General features: G+C 37.7%; 1 protein-coding gene across 2 annotated transcripts in view; it reads left to right on the top strand.

Annotated features, from left to right (window-relative positions):
- The window catches only part of xkr4 (XK related 4), a 109,807-nt gene extending 85,548 nt beyond the window's left edge, over positions 1-24,259 (top strand). Inside the window, exon 3 of one of the 2 annotated variants that reach the window (XR_015477964.1) lies at positions 13-2,502. Coding sequence is in view for 1 of the 2 variants with exons in the window: in NM_001012258.2 (NP_001012258.2) it covers positions 21,083-22,035 (953 nt within the window). In the remaining variant the exon portion in view is untranslated. 2 annotated transcript variants of the gene reach the window in all.
- The last annotated feature ends 2,734 nt before the right edge of the window (positions 24,260-26,993 follow it).

Here is a 26,993-nt window from a genome sequence, read left to right as displayed (position 1 = left end):
CAGGTGAATTAGGTAGACTAAATTGTCCGTGGTGTATGAGTGTGTATGGATGTTTCCCAGAGATGGGTTGCAGCTGGAAGGACATCCGCTGCATAAAACATGTGCTGGATAAGTTGGCGGTTCATTCCGCTGTGGTGACCTCTGATTAATAAAGGGACTAAGTCGAAAAGAAAATGAATGAATTAATTAATTAACTACTCTTTATTTCTAGCTCACAAGGTAGTGTCACAAAACACAAATATGTTCATAGCAACATGAGCCACCTGGAATTTGGAAAGGGATGAACATTAGGATGTTTCCATTAAAAGAAGAAAAAAAGTGCTTAGCTGATTTAAACTGGTTCAGCTAGTCTACACACCTGGCCAGCTGCTTTTTCAACCTTAGCAGTTGAATTGCTCAGACATACTTTAAAACCAGCAAAACAGACAACCACTTTCTACTCTAAGCTTTTTTCCATCAGGGATGCCAGTATTTTCTTACTCTAAGTGTGCTTTTTTATGCATTTTGGTTGCTATCACCAATCCACTTTGAAAGGGTGAGGTTAGGACAGTATACTGAGGAGAGAGAACTCCCAGGTTTACTGTCATCTTTCACTTTACACATCTCATCCTGTCTATAAAACTGTGATGGAGAGGGACAGAGAGTGAGGAAAAACTCAACGCTGCCACTAAACATAAAAGAAGCAGAGAAGTGGAGTGCTTTTTCAAGAGCCTTGCCAAAAGTGGCCATTTATTAGAGAAAATGTGAGTCTGCGTATATTTGTTGTGGCCGCCACATAATTTTTAGGCCAATTTGTAAAATTTAACTGTTTACAATGATTACGCAACTAACAATTAGTTAGCGATCAAAATGGAGTTTTCTGAACCTTTTGTTTATTACTTAATGTTATAAATCATGTGGTGTCCGCTATAGTTCAGCATAGGCTCATTCTGAAAATATAGCCCTATATACATTTCTGGAGATTGCGAATTATTAAGTCATAAGTACAGTAAGTATGGTTGCATTTCGTCTTTAAAACAAATGCTACCAGGTGGTACCAGCTGACCGCTTACCTACATGAGGATGGCTTTCCTGTTGTTACCAGTTTGTCCAGAAAGTAAGACATATGCCAAAAAATAAAATAAACATGGAAATAACAGGGTGAGAATTTGGAAAAAATTAGGCGGGGGCTTTTGTTTTTCTGGATTGCTTTTGAAAACATTGTCGGTTGGGTTTAGGGAAGTGGATAAGCGGGTCAATCTGTGCTTTTGAAAACACTATTGATTGAGTTTAGGGAAGGAGGACTGTATTTTCAGTCAGTCGGTCAGTTAGTCATTCGACAGATGTATCTGGTGGATTTATGTGAGAACAGCAGGTGTAAATGTAAAATTGTAAAAGGTGTAAAATTTTAATAACTCATTTCTTATTACTGATTTATTTTATCTTTGCTGTGACAACAGTAAATAATATTTGACTAGATATTTTTCAAAATACTTCTATACAGCTTAAAGTGACATTTAAAGGCTTAACTAGGTTACTTAGGTTAACTAGGCAGGTTAGGGTAATTAGGCAAGTTATTGTATAATGATGGTTTGTTCTGTAGACACGAAAAAATAGCTTAAAGGGGCTAATAATTTCGTCCTTAAAATGGTGGTTAAAAATTAACTGCTTTTCTTCTAGCCTAATAAAAAAAAACAAATAAGACTTTCTCTAGAAGAAAAAATATTATCAGACATACTGTGAAAGTTTCCTTGCCCTGTTAATCATAATTTGGGAAATTCAAAAAATTCAAAGGAGGGCTAATAACTTCAACTATATATATATATATAGCCGAAAAATAAAATAAACAATATATTTTTGGGGGGGTTTCATTATTATGATATAGGACAGTGGAGATTTCAGACAGGAAAGCATTGGGAGCAGAGGAGTAAGGATCAGCAAAGGACCTCAAGTTTGGAATCAAATTCAGTTTGCTGTCTGTACTTCCATGCTATACATGTCGGTGCACAGTGCCACTAGGCTATTGGTGCCGACCACAATAACTCAAAATATAAGGATAAAGACATCGTTCTAAAATTCCTTTTGAATGTAAAAAAATCAAAGATTTCAGACCAAATGATAAAGATGTAGAGAAACATTATTGTTAGGATCACTTTCAGATTTTTTTTCACCGCAAATAAGCAATAAAACAATGACAGCTAGCCAGAATCCATTAAAATATACTGGTAAAAAGGGCTCATGAAATTTAAAGCTACAATGACATTCTATAGAAACTCAATGCTTGATGTTAAGTTCTCTTCAAAGATTATTTAAAGATAATGACAATCTTGGAAATAATTTGTTTGGAAATAATGACATTCAGAAAGTCATTATTTGTACTCGATAAATATTTACTTTATATAGCCTTATTTTAGATTGTTAGAAGACACAAAACAGACGTTTTGACACAATGCCTTCCTTTGTGCATCAGAAATTTGGAAATAATGGTACAAAATATATGGAAGCAAGTAACTTATCACTAGTAAAAAGTAAAAGAATCAGTGCTACAGTCATTTTTAAGTCTTTGTTTTGCCTCCTTCCTGCTGGGAAAAAATAATGTTGTTTCTATTAGGGATCACTAAATACACTCAGATTGATTACATGTCACAAGCTGGATTCACTGGCAGATGCGCTAACAGCACACTGCTGGTTACAAGAGGTAATGCAAGGGGAAAAGCATAATCTAAAAATACACATTGTAATCATTATCAGTGTATGTTATTTATCATTATATTATTAGTTATTATGTTTGCTGCGAACGGGCCTAGAAACAAAATTAAATACATACATTGCTTCTCTTTTTGGTGTTCTGAAAATAATCAAAAGCCACACGATATGGCATCGTATCAGTATTATATATTCCCAGTTGTGATGCGTTGACAACAGAAACAGATAATATAATAATAAAACAGAAAATAATAGCACACTTATAGTCCAAGACATCATTTACATTATATTGAGACACACAAGTCATGACACTCTTCAAAACCTTCAGATTGATATTGTGGTGACCTTTTAGTTGAACCCCATTAATAAACCCTCGTAAAATGGTCATCTTACCAGCCCTTCAGAATTGCCGGTTCTGTTGATTTGTGCTTTTGTGCTTTGTGCATTGCAGTGCTCTGTCTAGCAGTTAAAGCTTCAGTGCCTTTATGTGCTGTCTTCTGTTCTTCATAATCTTCCATAAACAAAAGTGCCCAGGGAATGTCAGAATTTCTCCTATCAAAGCTGTGAAATGATTTATGAAAGCAGGGGTCCTGAGCTCCTAATACAACAGAGCTGTGAATATCCAGTTTTATTTGGAGGATTGTGAGGATCTGAGCGTCTGCTCCGTGTGGCATTGGGAGCAGGTCTGGAGGCAGTTTTGCTCATGGTGTTTGGTAGAGCAGAGAGGCGTCTGATGCTCCAGACTCATCGGAGACTTTCCTGTGAGATTTGCTTGCACGCTTACAAGTCCAAAACAACATCGAGCAAAAATGGAAGCCAGCAGTACAGTCGTAATGCAGAAAGCTCAATGTCTCCCGAAGAGTCGAAACACCTTGGGTAGCATTTGATGGCAGAAGCGCAGTGGTGAAATGTAGGACGCGTTTGATTTGCTCTTCTCTCACTCAGGCTGTCTCTTGTTCGCTTTCTAGAACTTTACCAGTAACTGTCGCTGTGAAAAACGCTGTCAGTCAGTGAGGCTGTATCTCTTCTTGCTGTTTTCCCTGACGTAGCTTCTTTTGGACTCCTGCCAGAAATAAAATGTCTCTACCTGCTCGTGTAAATGGGCCACTCAGCCTAACAATTTCCTGCAACACTTCAGTGCTGGAAAAAAAGCCATGTGCCCGGTGGACTGCTTGCTCAAAACTACAGGAAGCAACTCTTGCTTAATCACATCTATCTGCTGTAAACACAATGTCCTCTACTTTTTATTTTCTTCCTGTTGCTTTAGTACAATTAAAGCATCATAACAATCAACTGCACATTTAAACCGTGACCCAGGCTCATTCTGGTTACGTACCCCTATATACATTTCTAAAGAGCGCAAAATACATCCCAGGAGCTCAGGGCCGGCCCAAGCCTTTAGGGGGCCCTAAGCAGAATTTTATTTGGGGCCCCCTTGGTGCAGGCAATATGATAAATTATCGTTAATCCTTGATTATTTGCACACTTTAAATTTAATATGCGCGTTATCAATTTTATTTGCTGTAGCTGTGTTGCTTACATTATAAAATATGCTTTTTTTCCCTTACATATACTTTTTGTATTTTCTAGTTCAAATATCTAAAAATAAAATCACTTTAAATCAAAATCAAATTAAATCAAGAAGCATTTTCCACAGAAAATCTGTCTAGAAAATGTTTATTCTTTAAGATTTTTTACATATTTGGACTAGAAACAAGACAAAAACAATAAAAAGGAAAGCATTTTTGCAGTATTTACCAACTGTCAATGATTCATAGTACATGGCTGTGAAATTTGATCACAAGAAAACCAACCATGATATATAAAAATTTTTGCAAATGAAGAGTAAAAAATGTATCAAAAAGTTATAAGATGCATTTCTTTCATTAAAAGCACATGTTTATAGTATTGCAACTGTGTATAAAAGCACACAACTGTTCAACAAGCTGAAAAATGCAGAGATAGAGGGCGCATCTCTAAATTAATCAGAGCAGCAGCATCACAATTAACCTAGTTAAGCCTTTAAATGTCACTTTAAGCTGTATAGAAGTGTCTTGAAAAATATCTAGTCAAATATTATTTACTGTCATCATGACAAAAATAAAATAAATCAGTTATTAGAAATGAGTTATTAAAACGATTATGTTTAGAAATGTGTTGAAAAAAATCTTCTCTCCCTTAAACAGAAATTAGGGAAAAAATAAACAGGGGGGCTAATAATTCAGGGGGGCTAACAATTCTGACTTCAACTGTGCATGTTAGAAAACAGTTAAAATAGCAATTTATTGCTTTCTAGTTTTCTGTAAACTAAAGATATTTATTACAACTTGGCCAACCTAGTTGATGTATTTAATGCATAGCCCTGGTTTATTTTTAATCATGCAAAATTTTGCATTGCCACTAGATTGATATATTTTCTTTAAGAACAGTAACTGATTGGAATACTCAGAAAGGTGAGCACAGACTCCTCTGAGCACTTATAATGCCTCCAGCAGTAGAGAACATTAGTTATTTACTCATCAATTTAAAAAGAGCATTATTTTTAAGTTTTTCTTTTTAATTTATATAATATTTTCAGCAAAAATACCATCTACAAGACTTTGCAAAGGTCTCCAAGGGGTAAATAAATGAAAAACCCTTCATGTGTTCTTGTCCTATTATTGATATCTTTATATATTTTGGCGGAATTAAATAGTGTGAGCCCATATTCCTGTATAAAGTTTCACAATTGCAATCGCTCTTCTGTCAGTGGTTAAAAAGGCTGGTGCGTCTCTTATGTATTGTTGATCCACCATTACGGGAAGAGCCACCTGGTGGCAGCTGGGTGTACTGCAGCCACAGCGGTAAATGGCTGCAGTCAGAGTAGATTAATTAATTCAGATCTTTTGTACATTTACATAAATATCGATTCTTGGCGCCAGAGCATATTGATATATTTGCACCACCCATAATCTATAACCAAACTCTCCAACAAACTAAAACAAAAACGAAAGTTAGTAATTTAATGCACTCTTGGGGGCCCCCTGGTGGCCATGGGGCCCTAAGCAGCCGCTTAGCTCGCTTATGCCTTGGGCCGGCTCTGCAGGAGCTACAATTTTTTGCAGTTTTTGCGAATTCACCAGAGGCCGCTGTGTGCGCTTTTTGTGATCTCAAATTTGTCTTGTGAGTGCTATTCACGCTGGTTTTTCTCACGTAAATCCACCAGAGGACGCTGTGTACACTTTTTTTAAGATCTCAAATTTCTCTCGCGAGTGCTATTCGCGCCTGCTGTTCTCACATAAATCCACCTGAGGACGCTGTCGACTAACTGACCACCCTTGCCCTTCCCTAAACCCAATAGTGTTTTAAAAAGCAATCCTAAAAAATAAATGCCCCCCTGATTGTTACGTTTTACTACACTCTCACCCTGTTATTTATAGTACTTGTTTATTTTATCTTTTGGCTTTCTGGAACAGTTCTTCACCGCACTTGATCCCCATTGTTGTGGTCAACTCTGGTCAACTGGTAAGCGAGAAAAGAAGCTCTGTAGCTGTAACTGTAGCTCTGGCTGCATAATTCGCGATCTCCAGAAATGTATATAGGGCTACGTTTTCAGAATGTTGTTAAACCGAGTGGTAAAAGATGTATCTATTTTTTTTAAAGCAATGCATTAAACGCTAGTTAGATCAAGTCATCTTTATTTGCTTTAGTGCTTTTGCAATGTAGCTTGTGTCAAACTTTACATAGATGAAGAAAAAAATGCATAACATATAATATCAAAAATATTAAGGCACCATTTACATGTTATGTCTTTTGGCATGCTCAAGTTTTTTCAAATGGAGACACGTGACTTGCACCTGATAACAGGAATCACAGTCACTTTTTCCACACTGTAAAAAAAAGTTAACTCAACTTAAAATTGCAATGCAACGTGCTGCATGGCTTTTTGAGTTGATTCAACTTAAACTGAGTCAAGTGCAATACTTTGGTTAAAAGTTGAGTCAACTCAAAAAAGTAGCCTCACAATTTTAAGTTGAATCAACTTTTTTGTTTACAGTGCAGGCACACCTAGAGCCCAGGCTGGGTCAGCGCAAGTCCATCCAGACACGACTTAAGAAACTGTTCATATTTCTGCTGTGCCACAGAGCGTCATCTGAATAGTTTCATTTTAAATAACATGCGACGGGTGTGCAATATTTCCAACTGTCATGTGCGCGCCGTGTCACGGTGCATCCAGTGTGTGACCCGCTGTAGTGAAGTCTCTGAAACTAATTTCAAGAAGACGTGCTCTAGTAGGTGGTCCTGCATTTACAATCATCAATAAACCAATCAGATGAATCCAGTCCTCCAATAAATAGCTTAGTTTGTTTTACCTCTCTTATTTTTATTTTTGAAGATCCCCATCCACCCCATCTCTGCCTTTCTTCATTTACTAGGAGAAACTCTCGAGACCTACCTGATCTCTGACACCCTTCTATGCCTTCTATGCCAGGCTCTCTCCCGGGACAGAAGCCAAACCTGCAATGAGTATCAAGCAATAGCTAAATGTGAACTCTTGAATGTAATTTTAGCACATATGCTTCCTAGACAGTCAAAGATGTCATGTTTTAATTTGGCATCTGCATCAAATTCAATTTTCAATAGGGATTTTATATACCTAGTATGTATATTGAATGCAGGTGTCTGCATTAATACTTCATATAACTATATATATATATATATATATATATATATATATATATATATATATATATATATATATATATATATATATATATATATATATAGTTGAAGTCAGAATTATTGGCCCCCTTTTGATTTTTTTTTCTTTTTTAAATATTTCCCAAATGATGTTTAACAGAGCAAGGAATTTTTCAAAGTATGTCTGATAATATTTTTTCTTCTGGAGAAAGTCTTATTTGATTTATTTCGGCTAGAATAAAAGCAGTTATTAATTTTTTTAAACTATTTTTGCCACAAAATCATTAGCCCCTTTAATCTATTTTTTTCGGTAATATACAGAACAAACCATCGTTATACAATAACTTGCCTAATTACCCTAACCTGCCTAGTTCACCTTCTTAACCCAGTTAAGCATTTAAATGTCACTTTAAGCTTTATAGAAGTGTCTTGAAAAATATCACGTAAAATATTATTTACTGTCATCATGGCAAAAATAAAATAAATCAGTTTTTAGAAATAGGTTTTTAAAACTATTATGCTTAGAAATGTGCTGAAACAATCTTCCCTCCAATAAACAGAAATTGGGGGAAAAAATAAACAGGGGCGCTAATAACTCAGGGGGGCTAAATTCTGACTTCAACTGTATATATATATATATATATATATTAATAATCAACAAAAAATATTTCAAATAACTGAATAAAATGTTGAAATATGGACAAAACAATATTCCATCTCCATTCAGCATGACAGATATGTTTAAAGAAAAATTAAACATTCTTGTTAATTAAACATACTCTGACATACTTGTTAGAATATATAGCCTAAATTGTATTATATTTCCATGAGAAAAAATACTTAAATATCAAAGATTATGAAGACTCAATAGATTTAAAAATTAAAGCTCTATTTCAGGGCTTTCCAATCCTCCAATATTTTTCTTTAAGAAAGAGGTCTTTAAAAAAAGAGATAATTTTCCTGTATGCACAGACAAATAAACAACTTACAAGGTTTGGAACCACAGGAGGGTAAGCAAATGTTGAAAAAGGATGGCAGAATTTCCATCTTTTTTAGTCAGCTCCTCCTGTAATGTGCACAGATTTGAAGGGCCTGTAGAAGCAGATAAAGCAGATACTGCAGTGATGCTGTGGTTTGCATAACCCTGCTGCTTCCACACACCCTACAAACACACAACACACACTGTCTGCCCTCCTCCCCTCTCCAAATTACTGCAGCCCTCATGAGCAGGAGCAGCGAGGAGCATTACGTCACCGCTGCTTCTCGTTGCGAGCGGCTCCTCTGGATGCACTGCACGTGCGCAGGATTCCAGAGAAGGAGGAAAGGAGGGAAACCGTCATGGAGAGAGCATCGGAGCCAAGCCGCAGGCCAAAGAGCCCACAGAAGAAGAATTATAGCCTGGCCTCTGTCAGTTAATTAGCCCACTTTGCAGAGTAGTCATTACACCCCCTCAGCTCTCTCTCTCTACAGCTACTAATGGGCCAGATTTAATCTAAGTGGGTTAAACACGTAAATAAGCTATTGGAAAAACGCAGTGTAAACAAACATTAGATGAGTATAGATGGATGGATGAATAAAATTGATTATATAGATGTATGGATGGAGCTAGTCGCTGCAGAGGGTCTTTTCTTGTTGAAAAAGGGTATTTTGTTCAGATAGTAATGCTCAAGCCAAGCAGCTTTTGGACAGCTGACCAATGACAAACGAGCAGCAAGACCTAGCAGTCCTATGAGAAGAACAAGAAAAACTGGAGAAGATGCTGGTAAACTTAAGCCTAATTTATACTTCAGCATAGAGAGATTGCTGTTAGTAATATGTGAGCATATACAGTACTTCTGCCTTCTGTCTGTGTTGCTCTGCAATAATACTTTTAAACTAGTAAGTGGGGTTTCTTTGACAGTGTTTAATGCTGGAAATGCATAAGGAGCTACTCTAAAGCCCCCTTTTTACTTTTGGATCAGAACAGTTCTGTGTGTTTACCCTTCGGTCAGCTTCGGTCAATTAAGCCAATCCGGTCCAAGCAGCATTGAAATCAGTTTAATTTTCCACTGTGGTGCTAATAACAAACTCTTACAATGCAATGCAAATGCGTCATTCGTTTCCTTGGTAATGTAAACAGCAACATGTATGATGATCAGATATTTCTGTTTTTGGGATTTTTTTTCTCATAAACAAACTAGATAGATGGACAGATAGATAGAATGCTTCCACTTGTCAGTTTTAGAGACACTAGCATTTAGGCAGCATAGTGGTGATGTCATGTAACATGTTCTACCAGTCCAGCATTTTTCAACATGGTTGTCTAAAAACCCTGCCTAGAAGCGTGCTGCACTGTTCCAGGCTCACATGGAAGATGTCCTCACTGCAGCCTGTAGCATGATGACATACTGGATCAGGTCCAATAAGCAGTGGACGTGCACTGTTAAGTGATTATTGCAACAAACAAGGATTATTTATATTAATTATTAAATTACCCATTACATTGTGTATTATTAATCTCTACACCTACCCCAACCCTAGACCAAACCCTCACAGATATTAACACCTACACCAGTCCCAACCCAAAAACCCAACCCTCAGTTATTAACGTTTACACCAACCCCAAACTTAAACCCAACGCTCACAGTTATTAACATGTACACCAACCCCAAACCCAAACCCAACCCTCACAGTTATTAAACATATACACAAACCCCAACCCTTACAGTTATTAACATGTACCCTAACTCTAAACCCAACGCTAACAGTTATTAACATGTACACCAACCCCAAACCCAACCCTCACAGTTATTACCGCCTACACCAGTCCCAGCCCAAAACCCAACCCTCAGTTATTAACGTTTACACCAACCCCAAACTTAAACCCAACGCTCACAGTTATTAACATGTACACCAACCCCAAACCCAACCCTCACAGTTATTAAACACATACACCAACCCCAACCCTTACAGTTATTAACATGTACCCTAACTCTAAACCCAACCCTCACAGTTATTAACATGTACCCCAACCCTAAACCCAACCCTCACAGTTATTAACGTTTATATTACCCCCAAACTTATACCCAACGCTCACAGTTATTAACATGTACACCAACCCCAACCCTCACAGTTATTAACGACTACACCAGTCCCAGCACCAAACCCAATCGTCAGTTATTAACGTTTACACCAACCCCAAACTTAAACTCAACACTCACAGTTATTAACATGTACACCAACCCAAAACCTAACCTTTACAATTATTAATGTCTACATCAACCCCAACCCTAAACCCAACCCTCAGTTATCAACATATATATCTCCACAACCCTTACAGTTATTAATGTCTACACTAACCACAATCCTAAACCCAAAATAGCATGGGCATTACCATAGTGAGTGTTACAATGTCCACTACATAATGAATTTGATCCAATACATTATTGTTCTATAGACTGCAGCGAGACCCCCACTATTTTCGGAGATGGTTATAAAATACAAATGTTGCACTTCGCAGCTCACACACACCAAACGGCCTATGTAAACATGAGCATATTGACAACACAAATATGCACATTTATTCATTTGCTTAATGTAATATTAACCTCGTCTAAAGAGACTGGTGGACACAGTGTTTTTAGCGCAAGTCCTTACTTTGTTTAATTTTGGAGATCGCAACTGGAAGTTCATTGTCATTGCCCGTATTTATTTTTAATGTAATGTAGTGCTGTAAAGGTCTTAGAAAGGTTAGGTGACTAACGTAAACACCCCAGGGGTCACAATCCGATGAAAAAAAAAAACAATCAAAAGGCTGATGGCTATTTTATTTGCATGTTGTATTTAAATGGAACTGTTTTTATTTTTTATAGGTTATGGAAAAAACGTGGTAATTTTAGTGGGCTTTTATGTGGGTGTTTTGTTTCCACTGGAAATGTGTGCAACGCTAACTTACAGTCCAAGAAGATAAAACTCACTCATTCAAGAAAGAATGAGGTTAGAACCAGTAGATTTTCAACAACTGCAATCATAAAATTAACACAAAACAATAGTATCCATCTTGGGCTCCTCCACGTGACTCGACACTTGTTAAACACTCGCACCACTGAGCTCACTCTGCTACTGTGGCCCTTGGCCCCACCCACATTTGTAACTGCTGTCAAGCCAACTAATTATAGCTCTTGTGCTACGCATCACCGTGACGTGTAGTTACATTTTTTGAAAGACACAGCCTCACCATCCGTGTGCACTTGATGTAGAAGTACAGTATAATCTTGCCTGTATGCAATGGCATGAAGGGAGCAAGTCCACTGTAGTGTTTTGTGCAACCAAAAATACCATGCTCAGTGCCTTTCCATGTTGCTGTCATTTTAAATAAGGCTGCACTTCAATTGACAACAATCTGAAGAAAAAAACGCCCAGCTCATGATAAACTGCTTTTGTGGACATTCACCATTATTTTACTAGAACATCCTCTGCACACTAACTTCAAAAACACACAAGCCAACTTTTTCTACATTTCTTCACCCCACAGCACAAGGCTACTGTTGTTATAGCAACAAAAGATGCCCTTGGCCACTATTTGTTGCCAAAGCAGTCAGCTTTTTATAATAAAAAGTGCAATGTTTTCTTGTCAAAAAAGACAGCAAGCCTGAACAAATTTTAAGTGATAAAATAAAACACATTCTGACACACACTTTGAGTGTTTAGCATAACAGCATAAGAACTTGACTTCTCTATCAAGACTTGATTGCATTTAACTCCCTATTTTAGCATCAAGCACTTGCCAAGATTGTATTTCATTCCTGCATGTTGCTTTATAAATAATGCCAACACCAATTTAATCAATTATGTACTGCATGGATATGCATGTAAAAAGGAAGGGCTAGAAGATGAATGTTACACACACAATGATTACATTTAGAGTCACACATGAGAAGCTACAGCATTTTCTCATATTTTGAACAAGTAATTACTTTGCAGGAACTAAAGAAGCATGTTTTTTAAGCATGATTCTGCGCAGTATGAATGGAATTAGGACGTGCTACATTTGTCATGTTGTCATAATCACATGACCGAACAGCATTAGCATGCACACATATTCACACACATACACTATTTACAATTTAGCTTATCACCTACTGTATAGCGGATGTTTTGGACTTGAAGGGAAAACCGGAACACTTGGAGGAAACCCACGCGAACACGGGGAGAACATGCAAACTCCACACAGAAATGCCAACTGAGCCAGCCGAGGCTTGAACCAGTGACCCTCTTGCTGTGAGGTGATCGTGCTACCCACTGGGCCACCTTGACGCCCGTAAATATTAAAAGAAAAATATGAAATGGTGCAAAAGTATGTGCTGTTTAATATAGAATCTGTAGGCCAGACAATTGATTGGAATAAATTAAAGTCATGTGAACAAATGGTCTTGTCATGGTATGTTGCTTCAGATTTGACTGGGAGATTCTATAATTGGAGATCTACTTTGCATTTTAAAGTGTTAAGGGAAGAAAGCCAAGAGAAATTCCGAACACTATTTTACTAAAACATAATTTAAACCAATTTTAGAAATCGTTTCTTAATACCACTTATGAAGAGAATGGACTGAGACCCTTCTTATCAAGTTACCTCAGAGGAACAAACTCGGAAAACCACATGAACACAAAATTCACTTTATTTTATCTTTATTTCTATAGCACTTTTACAATGTAGGTTGTGTCAAAACAGCTTAACGTTCTTAAGTTCTACTAAACTGAAATAGTGTCAGTCCAGTTTTTAGAGTTGAATTCAGTTTAGTTCAGTAAAGCGTGGTTTAAATTCCACTGGATGTCAAAGCACTGAAGAGTAAACCCATCGATGCGCAGCCCCACAAGAAACAACAAAATACAAATTGCAATTACGTAATATATGATGGAAAAATCAGGATTGTTAAGCCACATAAGAATTTTTACAGAAAACATACGATTTTATCCTGTGGCATTTTGTGATCCAGGATTATTAAATGATCATTTAAATAAATACAAATATAAACACTTAAAAAAATTACACTGGACATTAAATAAATATCCAGAATAATGACCCATTTCCACTGAGTGGTGCGGTACGGTTTAGTAAACTTTTATGCCTGTTTCCACTGTCAAAAGCTACCAAATAGTGAACCGTACTGTACCACTTTTCATGTTTTTTAATATTTTGAGTCATAACATGGGGGGGGGGGTAGCTTGCCACAAAAGATCTGGTTTCATTTAAAGATCTGAACTTCAAATCACTACTGTGTATCTAACCACAAAAGCAGCCTTGCTCTCATATTTTACTTCTGCTATCTTTTGGGCTGTTGTATTTGAATTTGAAGATGGGTAGATGGTAGTGGTCATGTGCCCTCTGAACACGTTTCAAAAAAATGTATCTTTGGTTGAGTTTGTATTATACAATATTTACTCTGATGATTTTGAAATGCTTATATGCATTTATGAGAAATTATTCAAAATCTAGAAGGATAACAGTCTGCTAATTGGTGTCTATTTACTGTTGTAAAGACTGTTGCCTTTCCTTCACCCTTGTAGTTGTCTAGTTTTTCTCCACCGAGGACGTGACCACTGCTCAACACTCGCTCTGGGAGTCTCACCATCACACATGCATTCCTTTCACTGATAAGGATTCTGCACGTTTATTTGCTCTTTAGACTAATGAAATAGGCGGCCAGGGTGCACATTCTCTGTAATGAATGCGCAATCTTATGCTATCAATGAATATCTTCAGCATCGATCGTCTGCTTTGTTGGGTGTAGAAGTCCATAATGCATGGCTCATCTGAATACAGATGGCAGAGAAATGGCAAATCTGTCTGTCACGGCCTTTGACGAACGGCCTCGGTGAAATGAAAATAATACGCACCTTTATTTGGACACAAATTAACACGTCTTTGCACATTCATCATTTCACATGAGGACTCATTCAATTATTCATGGCCTTGGTAACCGCGATGCTGTTATCTTAGGAACGTGAGATTCGGCTTTTTTTACTGATGCTTTTGAAAGGAAACAATTGGCACTGAAGCTTTCTGTTATCTGTGTTTGCACTACAAGATTAAAGAGAAGGACAATAAAAAGGACATTATTCTGAAAGCTGTGCATTGACTTGATTTGATTTGGGTGTGAATATTAATGTGGAAGGTAAAGACGAGCGAATATTTATTTACACTTGGTTTTTTGTTGTTGTTGTTGTTGTTTTTTTGGAATTAATGAGAGAACTAATAAATTCAAAGGCTGTCTTGGTATCTCAGGAACGCTGTAATGCTGTGGGAATGTCTGTATTAGACTTTTTTTTCTGACAAGGCAAAGAGATGTTACAGCTTTAATAAGTGAGAGCCATATGCTGCCTGCCTTGAACTAGACATGAAAGACAACACAGTATTTTATGACTGTTAAACATTTTAATACATGAGAGAGACACATTTAATAGGGAAACATCGGGCTCAAGTGCGTACAAGTTTTTTCATAACTTAGTTTGATATGGCTGGTTCTCCTTGCGCTATCCTGTGTTTTAGCTTTACAATGAAACATGTTTTTATGCTGCATTATGAGGATTGAAAGCACTTATAATTGTGCTTTGACAAATATGTCACTGGTCAAAAGTTTCGGGTCTCTTAACAATGCTACATTTATTTGAGCAAAAATAAGCAACAACAAGAAATACTGTTAAATATTATCACAAATTCTACTGTTCAAACAACATTATTACTCTGACCTTATGTGTCACATTTGACCTTCATTTTAAATGTTGATTTAGAGTTCACTTTCAGTCTACAATTCTGAGTAAAATTTGTATTTAATTGACAGAAATACCCCAAACACCCATGTCTTAATGGGCAGATTTATACCTGTTTGTAAAGAGAGGCTAATTTCAGTGACAATGTGTCTAACTTTTTTTTTTATTTTATTCCATATGTTTGACAAAACAAACATCATAATTTTGTAATAACATATGTTGTTTTAAATATGTCTTTGTAAACAAAGTATTTTTTTTGTAACCCAGGATTATAAAACCCTGTTATTATAGTACTGTTATTGCGATGTTAACCTGCATTGTGGTGCCAGATGTATACAGTGCAAAGCAATGCCTTGTTCAATCAAAAAGTCTAATCAATAGTCAGCCATGTACCTTATATTTACATGCTTTAAACCAGTGGTGCCCACACTTTTTCAGCATACAAGCTAAAATTCATTCATTCATTTTCTTGACGGCTTAGTGCCTTTTTTAATCCGGGGTCACCACAGCGGAATGAACCGCCAACTTATCCAGCAAGTTTTTTTACGCAGCGGCTGCCCTTCCAGCCGCAACCCATCTCTGGGAAAACTTTAAAATGACCAAATACCTAATATAAAATGCAAAACATAATTTTTTTATAAACATATTGAGAATTCTGTATTTGTACAGTATATATTAATGTACCTTGCATAACTGTATGAACCCATATTGTGCAATAGCCCACAAATGTACATATCGTCACCTTGGAATTATGAGGTTCAATCTGCGTTCTAAATTATTTTGAGATATTGAGCTATTGAGATATTGAGTTTTTGCATTCCATAGCAAACAGCATATGTGTAACATTTGTTTTTTTTAAATACAAATCTTAAAATGTAAACAACTTATAAAATAAAAACATCCCATAATGTAAATAGTTTGTCATTTAATAAGAATATGTCAATTACTCAATTTTGACAAAAATGTCAGATAGAACCTTAGAATTCTAAGGTGAGGATATTTTTGTCATTACCTTTCTCTCAATGGAATCATCCAGGGAAGCATAGTCCAGACAGTAGCTGTTGATAGCCAGCCTTAAGCATACTACCAAATGATCATAAGCGGTTACCCATGTGTCAGAAATGGTCAAATATCAGACTGGCTGCTCTGTATGTCAATCAAGTGACAAATATCAGTGAGGTTGGATGAAAGGCTGACATCTATTTTTTTTATTGCCATGCAATTTACCCATGCTACCTTTGCGATCCACTGGAAGATCGCAATCGACGTATTGTGCACCCCTGCTTTAAACAGTCATGGAAACACTCTGCATTGTACTGAATGTCTGTGGTTTCAACATTTGAGGAAAAAGATATCAAATATTGACCATAAACATGTCAGCTGGAGTAAATAAGTGACCAATTCTTTCTTATTCTTATAGTCTGAACAGTACATAAAAAACGAAAATCTTTGTAGCAGACAATGTGCAAGGCTTTTTTTGAAAAGAAAGAAACTTGATGTAAATAGGATGCATGCTGCATTCGTCCAGTAAAAAAAACACTAACACTGCAAATATGGAAATAAGGATGTCAATCCTGGGGTTAGGAATGTACAGTGTGAAACACCAGAGTATGAATATCTAGCAATAAAAGAAATTGTTCACTCAAAAAAGACAATGTACTCACCATTCGCTCATCCTCATGGTTTCTTTTTGAACACAGAAGATATTTTGAAGAAAGGTGAAACCCTGTAACCTTTGAGTTCTGTAATCGGGAAAATAAATACTAAGGAAGCCAATGGTTACAAATTTCCAGCTTTCTTCAAAGCTCATAAAGTTTTAAAACAAGTGAATGGTGAGTAAATGATGGCAGAATTGTCATTTTTGGGTGAACTTTCCCTTTAATTGTTCAATTGTAAACAGTGTCATATGTAAACCAACATAAATCAAGATCCATTTTACCTGGGGTTTAGAATAAACCAGATTTAAGTAGGTAATGTGTGAAAAAAAACAAATATATTGAGCCAATGAACCATTCATTGAGTTATGATTTAAGTAACACCTCTCTAGAGAAATAACAATAATCTTCCACTTCAGTAACTTAATGTTGAACATGTTCCACTGTGCTGTGATTCTTTTAGTATGAATGGACTGGACAGTGTGTAATCAATAGGTGCTTCTCCATGGCATGGATAGCACAGTTCGGTTCAGTACAACTCACTTTAAGGGTTTTTTACTGCCTGGTACTTTTTTAATACCTCAGGTGAGGTTTCAAGCAAGCCTTACCATTACCAAAATGTGTCATATACACACTGATAATCAACAATTGGTCCTGAGAGAATCATCACTACGAGTGCCATTGGGTTTGCAACATGAGACACTAAACCCACAATATTTAATATTAATATTTAATATATAGCCACTGTTGCACTGTTGGTTTGCACGAAAGAAACCATTTTTATACTATGGCAAGAAAAGAAAACACTTGCAATGGCAGCATTGTGGTCAGTAGAAGAAATACAGGCATTCCTACCCTTGTTGGTAGATGAGGTTGTTTGTTGGGATGACCTGGAATGAAACAGTTTGCAAAGGCAGTATAGACAGTGCAAGTATAAAATCCCACCTACTTTATATGGTAATAAACTACAGCAAAAATGCAAACTGAGGTGAGCAAATCTGAACGGAGCTACATCGTGCTGTACCACATAGTGGAAAAGCAGCTTTTGTATTGAGTTTCCCTCACTCCTACGAGACACTGATCACTCCAGCAGCTCAATCTCGGCCAAATCCACAAGAACAGAGTGTGACTACGTGCTTCACACACCTGTACTCACTGCTGCTTGCTTTACTGCACTCAGCCTGATGCAGATGGCTTATAAAGCCTCCCTCATTAAGCACAACCAAGATTTCGGAACACCATGATGGATAATGTCTCACTCAACGGGCCAGTGAATCATAAATGTGGAAAGGTGCTGTTAAGCAGAATTCAGAAGAAGCTGTTTTCCCTGAAGAGGAAATAAAACACAAGTCTCATCAAAATAAACCACATCTCTTGAGTCACTGTTTATCAGCTTTGATTAGGATATCAGCTTGTATTCCATGTTGTGGTGTGACTCACTAGAAAGGTTCTGAAACATATTCATTACAGGAGCGCCACACATGACAAGCACTGCAGCGTGAGCCATTGACGGACATTTCCATGCGTGAGCTACTCTATTAGCCCACTTCCGAATGCATCCTCCAGAGTCATGAATACATAAAGATGTAGTAACGAGATAAATGCATTTGCATGCATTGGTGAGCACATCTTATTCTGCGTTGCAAACCAGTGTCCTTTTTGTATCTGAGAAAGAAGTGCTTCACATGTCAAGCTACATTTACAGCTGGTTAACAGAAAACGCCGGCAGACCTCAAGGGGATTAATAGCACACTGGAAGGATGGTTTCCTGTGGGCACTTTAAGTAATGAACTGCTGGAAAACACTTTTCAAATTCACTAGTTTGTGTAATTTGTCTGATAACAACATTCAGAAGTATGATGCACGGTGCACAAGAGAGCTTTGTAATTGCGGTCTTATTTACATACAGTCAAGAACATTTGCACCTTAATTTTCACAAATTCTCAAGCTACCGTAGCATTTTGTCTCCTAAATACACACAGCTGAATGAGTGAAAAAAGCAAAGACTAGATTGGTTTCATATGTGTTCCATGTGTGTTTCAAATGTGATTTTGCCGGCAGCTAGCAACTCTCAAATGGTCGCCCACTGAAGCTAAGCAGGGCTGCGCCTGGTCAGTACCTGGATGGGAGACCACATGGGAAAGCTAGGTTGCTGCCGGAAGGGATGTTAGTGAGGCTGAAGTGGAGTTAGTGAGGCTGGTTAGTGGTCTGTGTGGGTCCTAATGCCCCAGTAAAGTGAAGGGGACTCTATACTGTTCAGTGAGTGCCATCTTTTAGATGAGACGTTACACCGAGGTCGAGGAGTAGGGGTTAAACCCCAGCATCCAAATTTGCCCCCCTGGCCTTTGTCCATTATAGTCTCCTCACCATCCCCGTATCATAATTGGCTTCATCACTCTGTCTCCTTTCCACCAATCAGCTGGTGTGTGGTGTGTGGTCTGGCGCAATATGGCTGTCGTCACGTCATCCAGGTGGATGCTGCACACTGGTGCTGGATAAGGAGATTTCCCCTAATGCAAGGCACTTTGAGTGTCCAGAAAAAAAGCAATAAAAATGCAAGGAATTATTATTATTATTAATTATTTTAACATTTCTTTTTTTAAATCAAACAAAAAGTGCTCTTGGGGTAGCTTAAATAACATGTTGATGCTCTTTGTGCAAGGGATTCATCAAAACAAACAGCAAAAATCAGTTCAAGGCACTCAAAAGATGTGGAAAAAATCTGAAAAAGCCTTCATTCACATGGTTAATGTTTAAAAAAAACATACAAGTTTCAGCAGAGAGCTGCCTTTATCAGGGTAACAGTGATCAGGTGTGTCTGGAGTTTCTTTTAAATGCTACGGTCTCATGACTCATTAGAATATTAAAACCATACTAAAATAATATATTTAACAAGGTCAACTTGACAATCATTATTAATTCAGCATTGATACAGGGAAAAGTTAAGTCAACTTAAACCATTTGAGGAAACTGATTGCAACAAACTCAACTTAACAAGCTAGAAGTTCAACATCTAATCCTAATGAGTTCTGTGAACTTAATCCATTTGAGAACATGAAGCGATTTGAGCACAGTAAAACTCAATAAATGAAGAGAACTCAAACCAACTACTGTAAAACCCAATAAGTTAGAGCAACTCAAACCGTTTGAGGAAACCAATTGCTGCAAACCATTTGAATAAAAACTGATCTATATGAGTGCTGTGAACTTACTTCATTTAAGTTGAAGTAATGAAGTATTTAATTAACTAATCACCTTCAACACTGAGTTGAAGACTCTTCTCAAATGAGTAGAAATATCTTTCAGTAAATTTTGAGTTAACTACACTCATTTTATTTGATAAAGTTTACTGTTGGGTTTTATAGTGTATCAATAAAGAAAGATGATGCATGTTATTTTAACATAACTGCTTGTGCACTTTCATTCATGGTGTCAGTGTGAACCAGAAACCTCTTGGTTACCTTTATATTATACTATAATATATCTTTAAAATTTGCAGCTGGGAGGACATCCGCTGCGTAACACATATGCTGGATAAGTTGGCGCTTCATTCTGCTGTGGCGACTCCGGATTAATAAAGGGACAAAGCCGAAAAGAAAATGAATGAATGAATATCTTTAAAATATGCACTTTAATGTTTAACACAAGAAATACTGGCTTGGAACAAATGCATTTGACAGATTTTGTTTTGTATTAAATATTACTTTCAAACAATTGTAACACTTTAGTTGAATTACCAATTGACCCTTTGTGATGCCACGCCCATCTTCTCACTGTCTGACATGCTTTCAGAATCAGCCATGCTCTCCCCAAGCAATTTGTGCAGTCCCCAGGGGAATGGTGAATAATTGCTGTACAAATAACAGGCTGATTTCAGTTAGTCTGTCTGTTTTGTTTGTAGGTGAAACAGAGGCATAGAATATCTGTGTCATGATTGGCTGCTTTGCCTGTCAATCAAATGGCTGCGAAGGGTTAATTCCCATTAATAATTACTGGCTTATTATTCATACATTGGCTGCTTGTTAATACTTATAAAGTACAAATTCTGCGTAATCTTATTTGATATCCCTACCAATACCTAAACCCAACTACTACCTTACTAACTATTAATAAGCAGCAAATTACTATTTTATTAAGCTAAAAGTCTTAGTTAGTGGTTTATTAATAGGGATAATTAAAATAGTGTGACCCAAAAAAACACACCAGGCGCACATTAAAGTTCTTCTCATGCTTACATGTCTAGGGTTGATGGACAGGGATACTTAAGATTGTGACATTCAGCCATAACTCAACTCTTCTCTCCTTTATTTCAGGGATGACAGCGGCTGCTTCTCTGGTGTCCCTGGCCTGGGCTCTAGCCTCCTACCAGAAGGCCCTGCGTGATTCCCGCGATGACAAGAAGCCTGTCAGCTACCTAGCCGTCATCATCCAGTTCTGCTGGCACTTCTTCACCATCGCCGCTCGTGTGGTGACCTTTGCTCTCTTTGCCTCCGTGTTCCAGCTCTACTTCGGCATCTTCATCGTGCTGCACTGGTGCATAATGACCTTCTGGATTGTACACTGCGAGACCGAATTCTGCATCACCAAATGGGAAGAGATCGTCTTTGACATGGTGGTGGGCATCATCTACATCTTCAGCTGGTTCAATGTGAAGGAAGGACGCACCCGATGCCGTCTCTTCATCTACTACTTCATGATCCTGTTGGAAAACACGGCTTTGAGTGCTCTTTGGTACCTGTATCGCTCACCACCCAGCACGGATGCCTTCGCCGTGCCTGCCCTGTGCGTCATCTTCTCCAGCTTCTTCACTGGCATCGTCTTCATGCTCATGTATTATGCTTTCTTCCATCCTAACGGCCCTCGTTTTGGTCGCTCAGCCAGTTTGGTCCAGCTTGAGGACCCGACTGCTACCTTCACGCTACCCCCTGAAGGTGCCACCAACTCCCTGCGCTCTAACCGCGGAGGAACATTAGCCAGGGACGCTGACCGTGAGGCCAAGTACAGTGAGCGGGACGGCTGCGTGCCCGTCTTTCAGGTGCGTCCCACCGCACCATCCACTCCGTCGTCCCGTGCCCCACGCCTGGAGGAGACAGTCATCAAAATAGACTTGTGCAGGAACCGCTATCCTGCCTGGGAGAGGCACGTGCTTGACAGGAGTATACGTAAAGCCATCTTGGCCATCGACTCGTCTCCAACCCCGCCGCGTCTTCAGTATAAAGACGACACGCTGGTTCAAGAGCGCCTGGAGTACGAGACCACATTGTAGCCTGCGCTGTGGAAACACACGAACATGAACACATTACTGTCCACTTAAATAAACAGCAGGACTGTGGCAATAACGTTCCTAGCGTACATAGCATCTAAGCCATGATGTTGATTGTCATGGACAAGCGAATATAGGCACAACATGTTTGTGGACAGGTGAAATAATCGATCTTTTTTATGCCGTTCTCTCGTTGCATTTTATTTTTTATTACTTCTGTCTTATCAGGGATTATCTGGGTTTCTACAAGTCATTGCACTGGCTGAAATAGACCATAATTAACCCCTCAGTCCTCCTCGGTGTTGTACAGACCTCTATTTCCCAGAGTCGTTCGACCATGGGCTGATGTCTCCAAACTGCGAGTGGACATCCGGAAGACTTCATAGTTTATCTCTTGCTGTTACTGCAAAACAAAGGCCTTTACCTTTGAAACCAAGCATCCAATGCACACAAGTGACATTCAAACCAACCGACTACCCAATGCACTGGAGAAACAGTGGTCCAAATAACACATTGATGGTACACGCATTCAAAAACATTGCTGATTAGACTCGAGATGTCCTTGTTTAGGGTGCTGTAACCTATTAGTAGTGTTTCATCAGCAATTCTGTACCAGTGCCAAATGCTCCTCTCAAAACTGATTCCATGGTGAACTGTGGCTTAGCCACGAACTGTATATATAAACAGGGCAGCATTTCAACCATCTACTTGAATACTGTACAAAGAACAACAACAACAAAAAAAAAAAGACAAGAAACGAAAGTATGTCAATCATCACAAGAGTCCAGACCACTTGGGATGACTAAACGGGGAGATCACACGCTGGTTTTCTTCTTCGGGAGAACACAATAGGCCAAGAAAGCACTTCCTGGCAGCTCCCTTTGACGGTCCGGCCTCATTCACCTCACCTCTGTGGGCTGACAAGGATCCGTTTGGTTCACGGCAAAGTGGACCACCACAATTCACAGTGTCCGCCAAACTGTACTTGACAGAACCTGGATGCGCTTCATCTTTTAGGTTAAAGATACAGTGTTCCTCTAGGCTGGGTCAGGTTTTGGTGTGGTCTGTATTGTTTATGCGCACATTTAAACGATAAAACATTCACCTTGCCTCGCAACATGGCCGGAAAGCAGTCGAAATGTACTGTTCCAAACTCTGCAGTGCAAGCAAGACTCGATTGCCAACTCGCGGTGTACAAATCCAAGTGTCAAGGAGACGTAGTTTGCGAATGACTCTCTGAATGACACCGCAGGCCCTATCACTCAACCAATTACATCTGCCTAAAAGAACACTGTATCTTTCAGTCTGCCAAAAGCATCCTTTATATATGAAAGTGTTGGAGTTTTAAACTTTCCGTTCAGTTGCAAGTGCTTCTTTGTGTCTTTATGTCGAATATCCAAAGGCATTTATGGAGACACGGAGATGAGGGCAGAGAAATGAAAAAAGAAACAAGCACAACACTGGTCAAGGGAAGAAGTCTCAGCACAATGATGGATTACTTGGGTTGTTGAGAAAAGGCGACAGAATCTAGATGTGCCTATGGTGGATGGTTTTGCGATTTTCGAAAGTGTGGGATAAAATGTTGTTTTACGTGTTTATCATTTTTTATACTCCATTTTCTTTTGGTTTTTCGGTGGATTTACAATGTGTCTTACAAATTAGTTTCTTTAATGGTGCAGATTCATTTGCATAATCGCATTTGTAACGTCCTCCCATCAGTGGCGAATGAACTGAAAGCGTAGTTGTTTTAGACCGCGGTGATCTGCAACGCTTGCAGACGAACTTCTTAATTGTGTTGCAAATAAATAAAAAAAGAGAATTAAAAAAAAAGAAGAGAAAAAGATTAAGATGAGATTGTATGAATCTATAACAAGTACCACAGTGAACGTAGACCTGTATATTTTAGCTATTTTGCTACTTTCCTATCGTCAGCATTTTTTCCCCAATGTGTCTTAAGCTTTCATTTCTCTGTTTGATGAATGATGTTGATACTTTGTCTCTTGGCAAAATTTCCAACAGCCCCTCTAAAAGAGTCCCCTGTAGTCAGAGCACAAAAACACTTGTGTTAGCACAATAATTAGACCATTTTCAATTCTAAATTGCTGCACCACCTGCACAATGCCATTTTTGAAGAAAGATGAGTGGTATATTGTACACTTCTCTAATGTTGTGTGTCTATGATTTTCCAAAGCGTCCCACATTTTTTTAGCTTTGCATTATACCTTTGATATATATATATATATATATATATATATATATATATATATATATATATATATATATATATATATATTTATTTATTTATTTATTCAGTGATAACCTAAGCACATTGCATACTGCGTTTTGATTCATTTCATTAAGAGGAATATCCTAAAGGCGACTGTCAGTGGAGTTTGGTAGTTTGGTGACATTCATCTTTAGCCAGCCATTTTTCAGATGTGAGGCCTCAGTCATTTTAAAAAAGAAATATGACATGAATTTTAAACACTTTGATGCAGGGCATTTGGAGCGAATCGAGATCTTTCCCCAAAAGGACCAACGGTTGGAGAATGTTATAATTGCAAGATTATAGAAATGACTGAAACAGCAGTGACAGATCTTTTCTTACGAAACTGTGACGTCCATCAGTGTACCCAATAAGCAAAGAGGGAGTAAAAGTAGAAATGTGAGACTTGGTTCTATGCATTGCTTGTTGACTGAAGATAATAATCGTCCATCATTTTCACTCAAAGTTTATATTAAAATTTGCAATATTACAAAAATGCTATTAAATTTGATAAATTCAATGAATGAATGAAATATGAGATATAACATTAACATATGTATACACACATAGCATAGCATAAAAAAACAACCAAAAAAAAAAAATAGGGGATAAATAATTTAATGTCGGCTTGAATCTGGCAGGGAACACCAAGAACTGAAAGCTATTCATGTAGAAAGCTATTATACTACAAACGCCATGTTTAAAGTATCGTTATTATTTATAACTATGGTATTTGTAGTAAAACTGATTATACAAATTGTTATCAATGCGCCAAAATACGACTATATGGTTCCCAGCAGGCACACAAAATTATAAGACGTTAATATTAGGTTAGATTTAGGTTGTGACATCAGGTGACCAAAATTCAATGTCTAGCCAGCGTCTTGGGACGTTTTTTTGACATCCAATAATGATGTCAAATGATTTTAGGTTGTGTTGGAAAGTGACCAAAATCCAACATCGAGCCAATATCTTAAACCAACGTCATATTGACGTCAAATGCTGACATTTAATCATCTGGTATTGCAACCAAAATCTGATAGACGTCATTGTAGTAACCTCCACACAACATCAAGCCGTAACATCATTAGATGTTGGTTGATTTTAGGTTACAAGTTGGACATTGACGTCAACCCGATTTTCATTTCCAAGCAAAATGCAACATCCCCACAGCATTAGGGTCCAACCTCAATCTGACATCATGTTGACATACTGTGCCTGCTGGGTTATTTTTTGTTAGGTACATTGGCGATAACATTTAAGCTAATCATTTTTTCAGCTAACTTTGTTTTGCACTTCCAGCTTTATTTTTATATTTGGGTTTTGTCAACAAACCCTCAGATATCATAGTCAACCATTCCTTCACACTGGTTAGACTTTAATTCATACCTGTAACCTACCTCAAAGCAGTACTTTAAACAGACCATCTCAGCTCTAGCTGTTGTCGTGTCCGAAGCGAAGGACTTTTTTGGGATGGAGTTGAAGGCGGTTCTGTTTATTACCGGTGCATCAGTAAAGCCGAACTCAACAGCAGGACTTATTTTACAACTCTTCACAGCAGGAGAATATTCAATTCATGCAAGCTGATTCTGTTTTATTTGCCTTAAACGACGCTCGCCTTTTCGTGGATTCATTATTCGTAAGTGACTTTCTTTTAGTTTCTTTTAGTCATGCTAGTATGATTATAGATCGACATGTTTACTGTGCTTATACTGCAAGCGGACAAAAACGTAAAGCGGACTGAATGAATAAATTTGCTTATGCAGACAAACAATCAAAATGACGACTTAAATTGTCACGGGCCGTACTGTTACACGATAGCGAATTGTGAAACGAATGACTCGGAGAGCGGGAATGAACAATGGCGCTTGTTTCACAAAACTTTTTTGTTGACTAAACAAATCAACGATTCTCCCTCACCTTTAGACATAGACGCGTAGATAAACTAGAATGCCATAGATGGAGGGGGAAACAAAAAAAAAAGCATTTAGATAAATGATAATCGGTGGTTATTTATAAAGCACGGTATTAGTACAAGCACAGTAATTGAATGAGTGAGTTGGTGGTGTTCAGTTGAGAAATGTTGTACAGACTTTACTGGTATTTCAGTTCTACTTACAACGGAAGATCCATAGTGACTTGCAAAAGGCTATTTAACTGTAAATAAATGTATGCAAATGTACATGTTGTAAAAGAACATTCCTCTATGAGTCCTGATCGTGAAGGGTGTCTATTGACTAGAGATTGGCAGTTACATATTACATAATACTGATAAAACTAGTGTGGTGTATGTGATGTAATAAATGACATAAAAAAGCAACAAAAAAAAAAAAACTGTTTATTATTGGTCTCTTAAGTAAGTTGTATTGTGTGATGAAAGTCTGAAGTGCGTAAAATGCATCAAATCTGTTATCTGATTTTATTGTAAATTGAAGAGTTGACAACAAAAAGAACGTTACATTTTTGTACATATTGGATTTTTGTAAATTTTTATTTGATTCTAATGCAACACAAAGTACCAAATTCATTTAATAAAGTACACTGTGGTCATTTTATTAGACTTCTTTGCAAACTTCTTTCAGATCGGAGGGTATTGTGTGAATAATGAGGTCCGTTTCGGATTTTCAGAATGTCAGTCTATTTTAAGATTGGAAGAAATGAGCAGTGATGAGCAGTGAGCGGTGCTTTTTTCCCC

Source organism: Danio rerio, chromosome 2 (genome assembly GCF_052040795.2).
Source record: "Danio rerio strain M-AB ecotype USA chromosome 2, GRCz13ab, whole genome shotgun sequence".
NCBI classification, from domain to species: domain Eukaryota; kingdom Metazoa; phylum Chordata; class Actinopteri; order Cypriniformes; family Danionidae; genus Danio; species Danio rerio.
The sequence above is the reverse complement of the archived record's forward strand: the minus strand, read 5'-3'. Positions and strand labels throughout refer to the sequence as shown.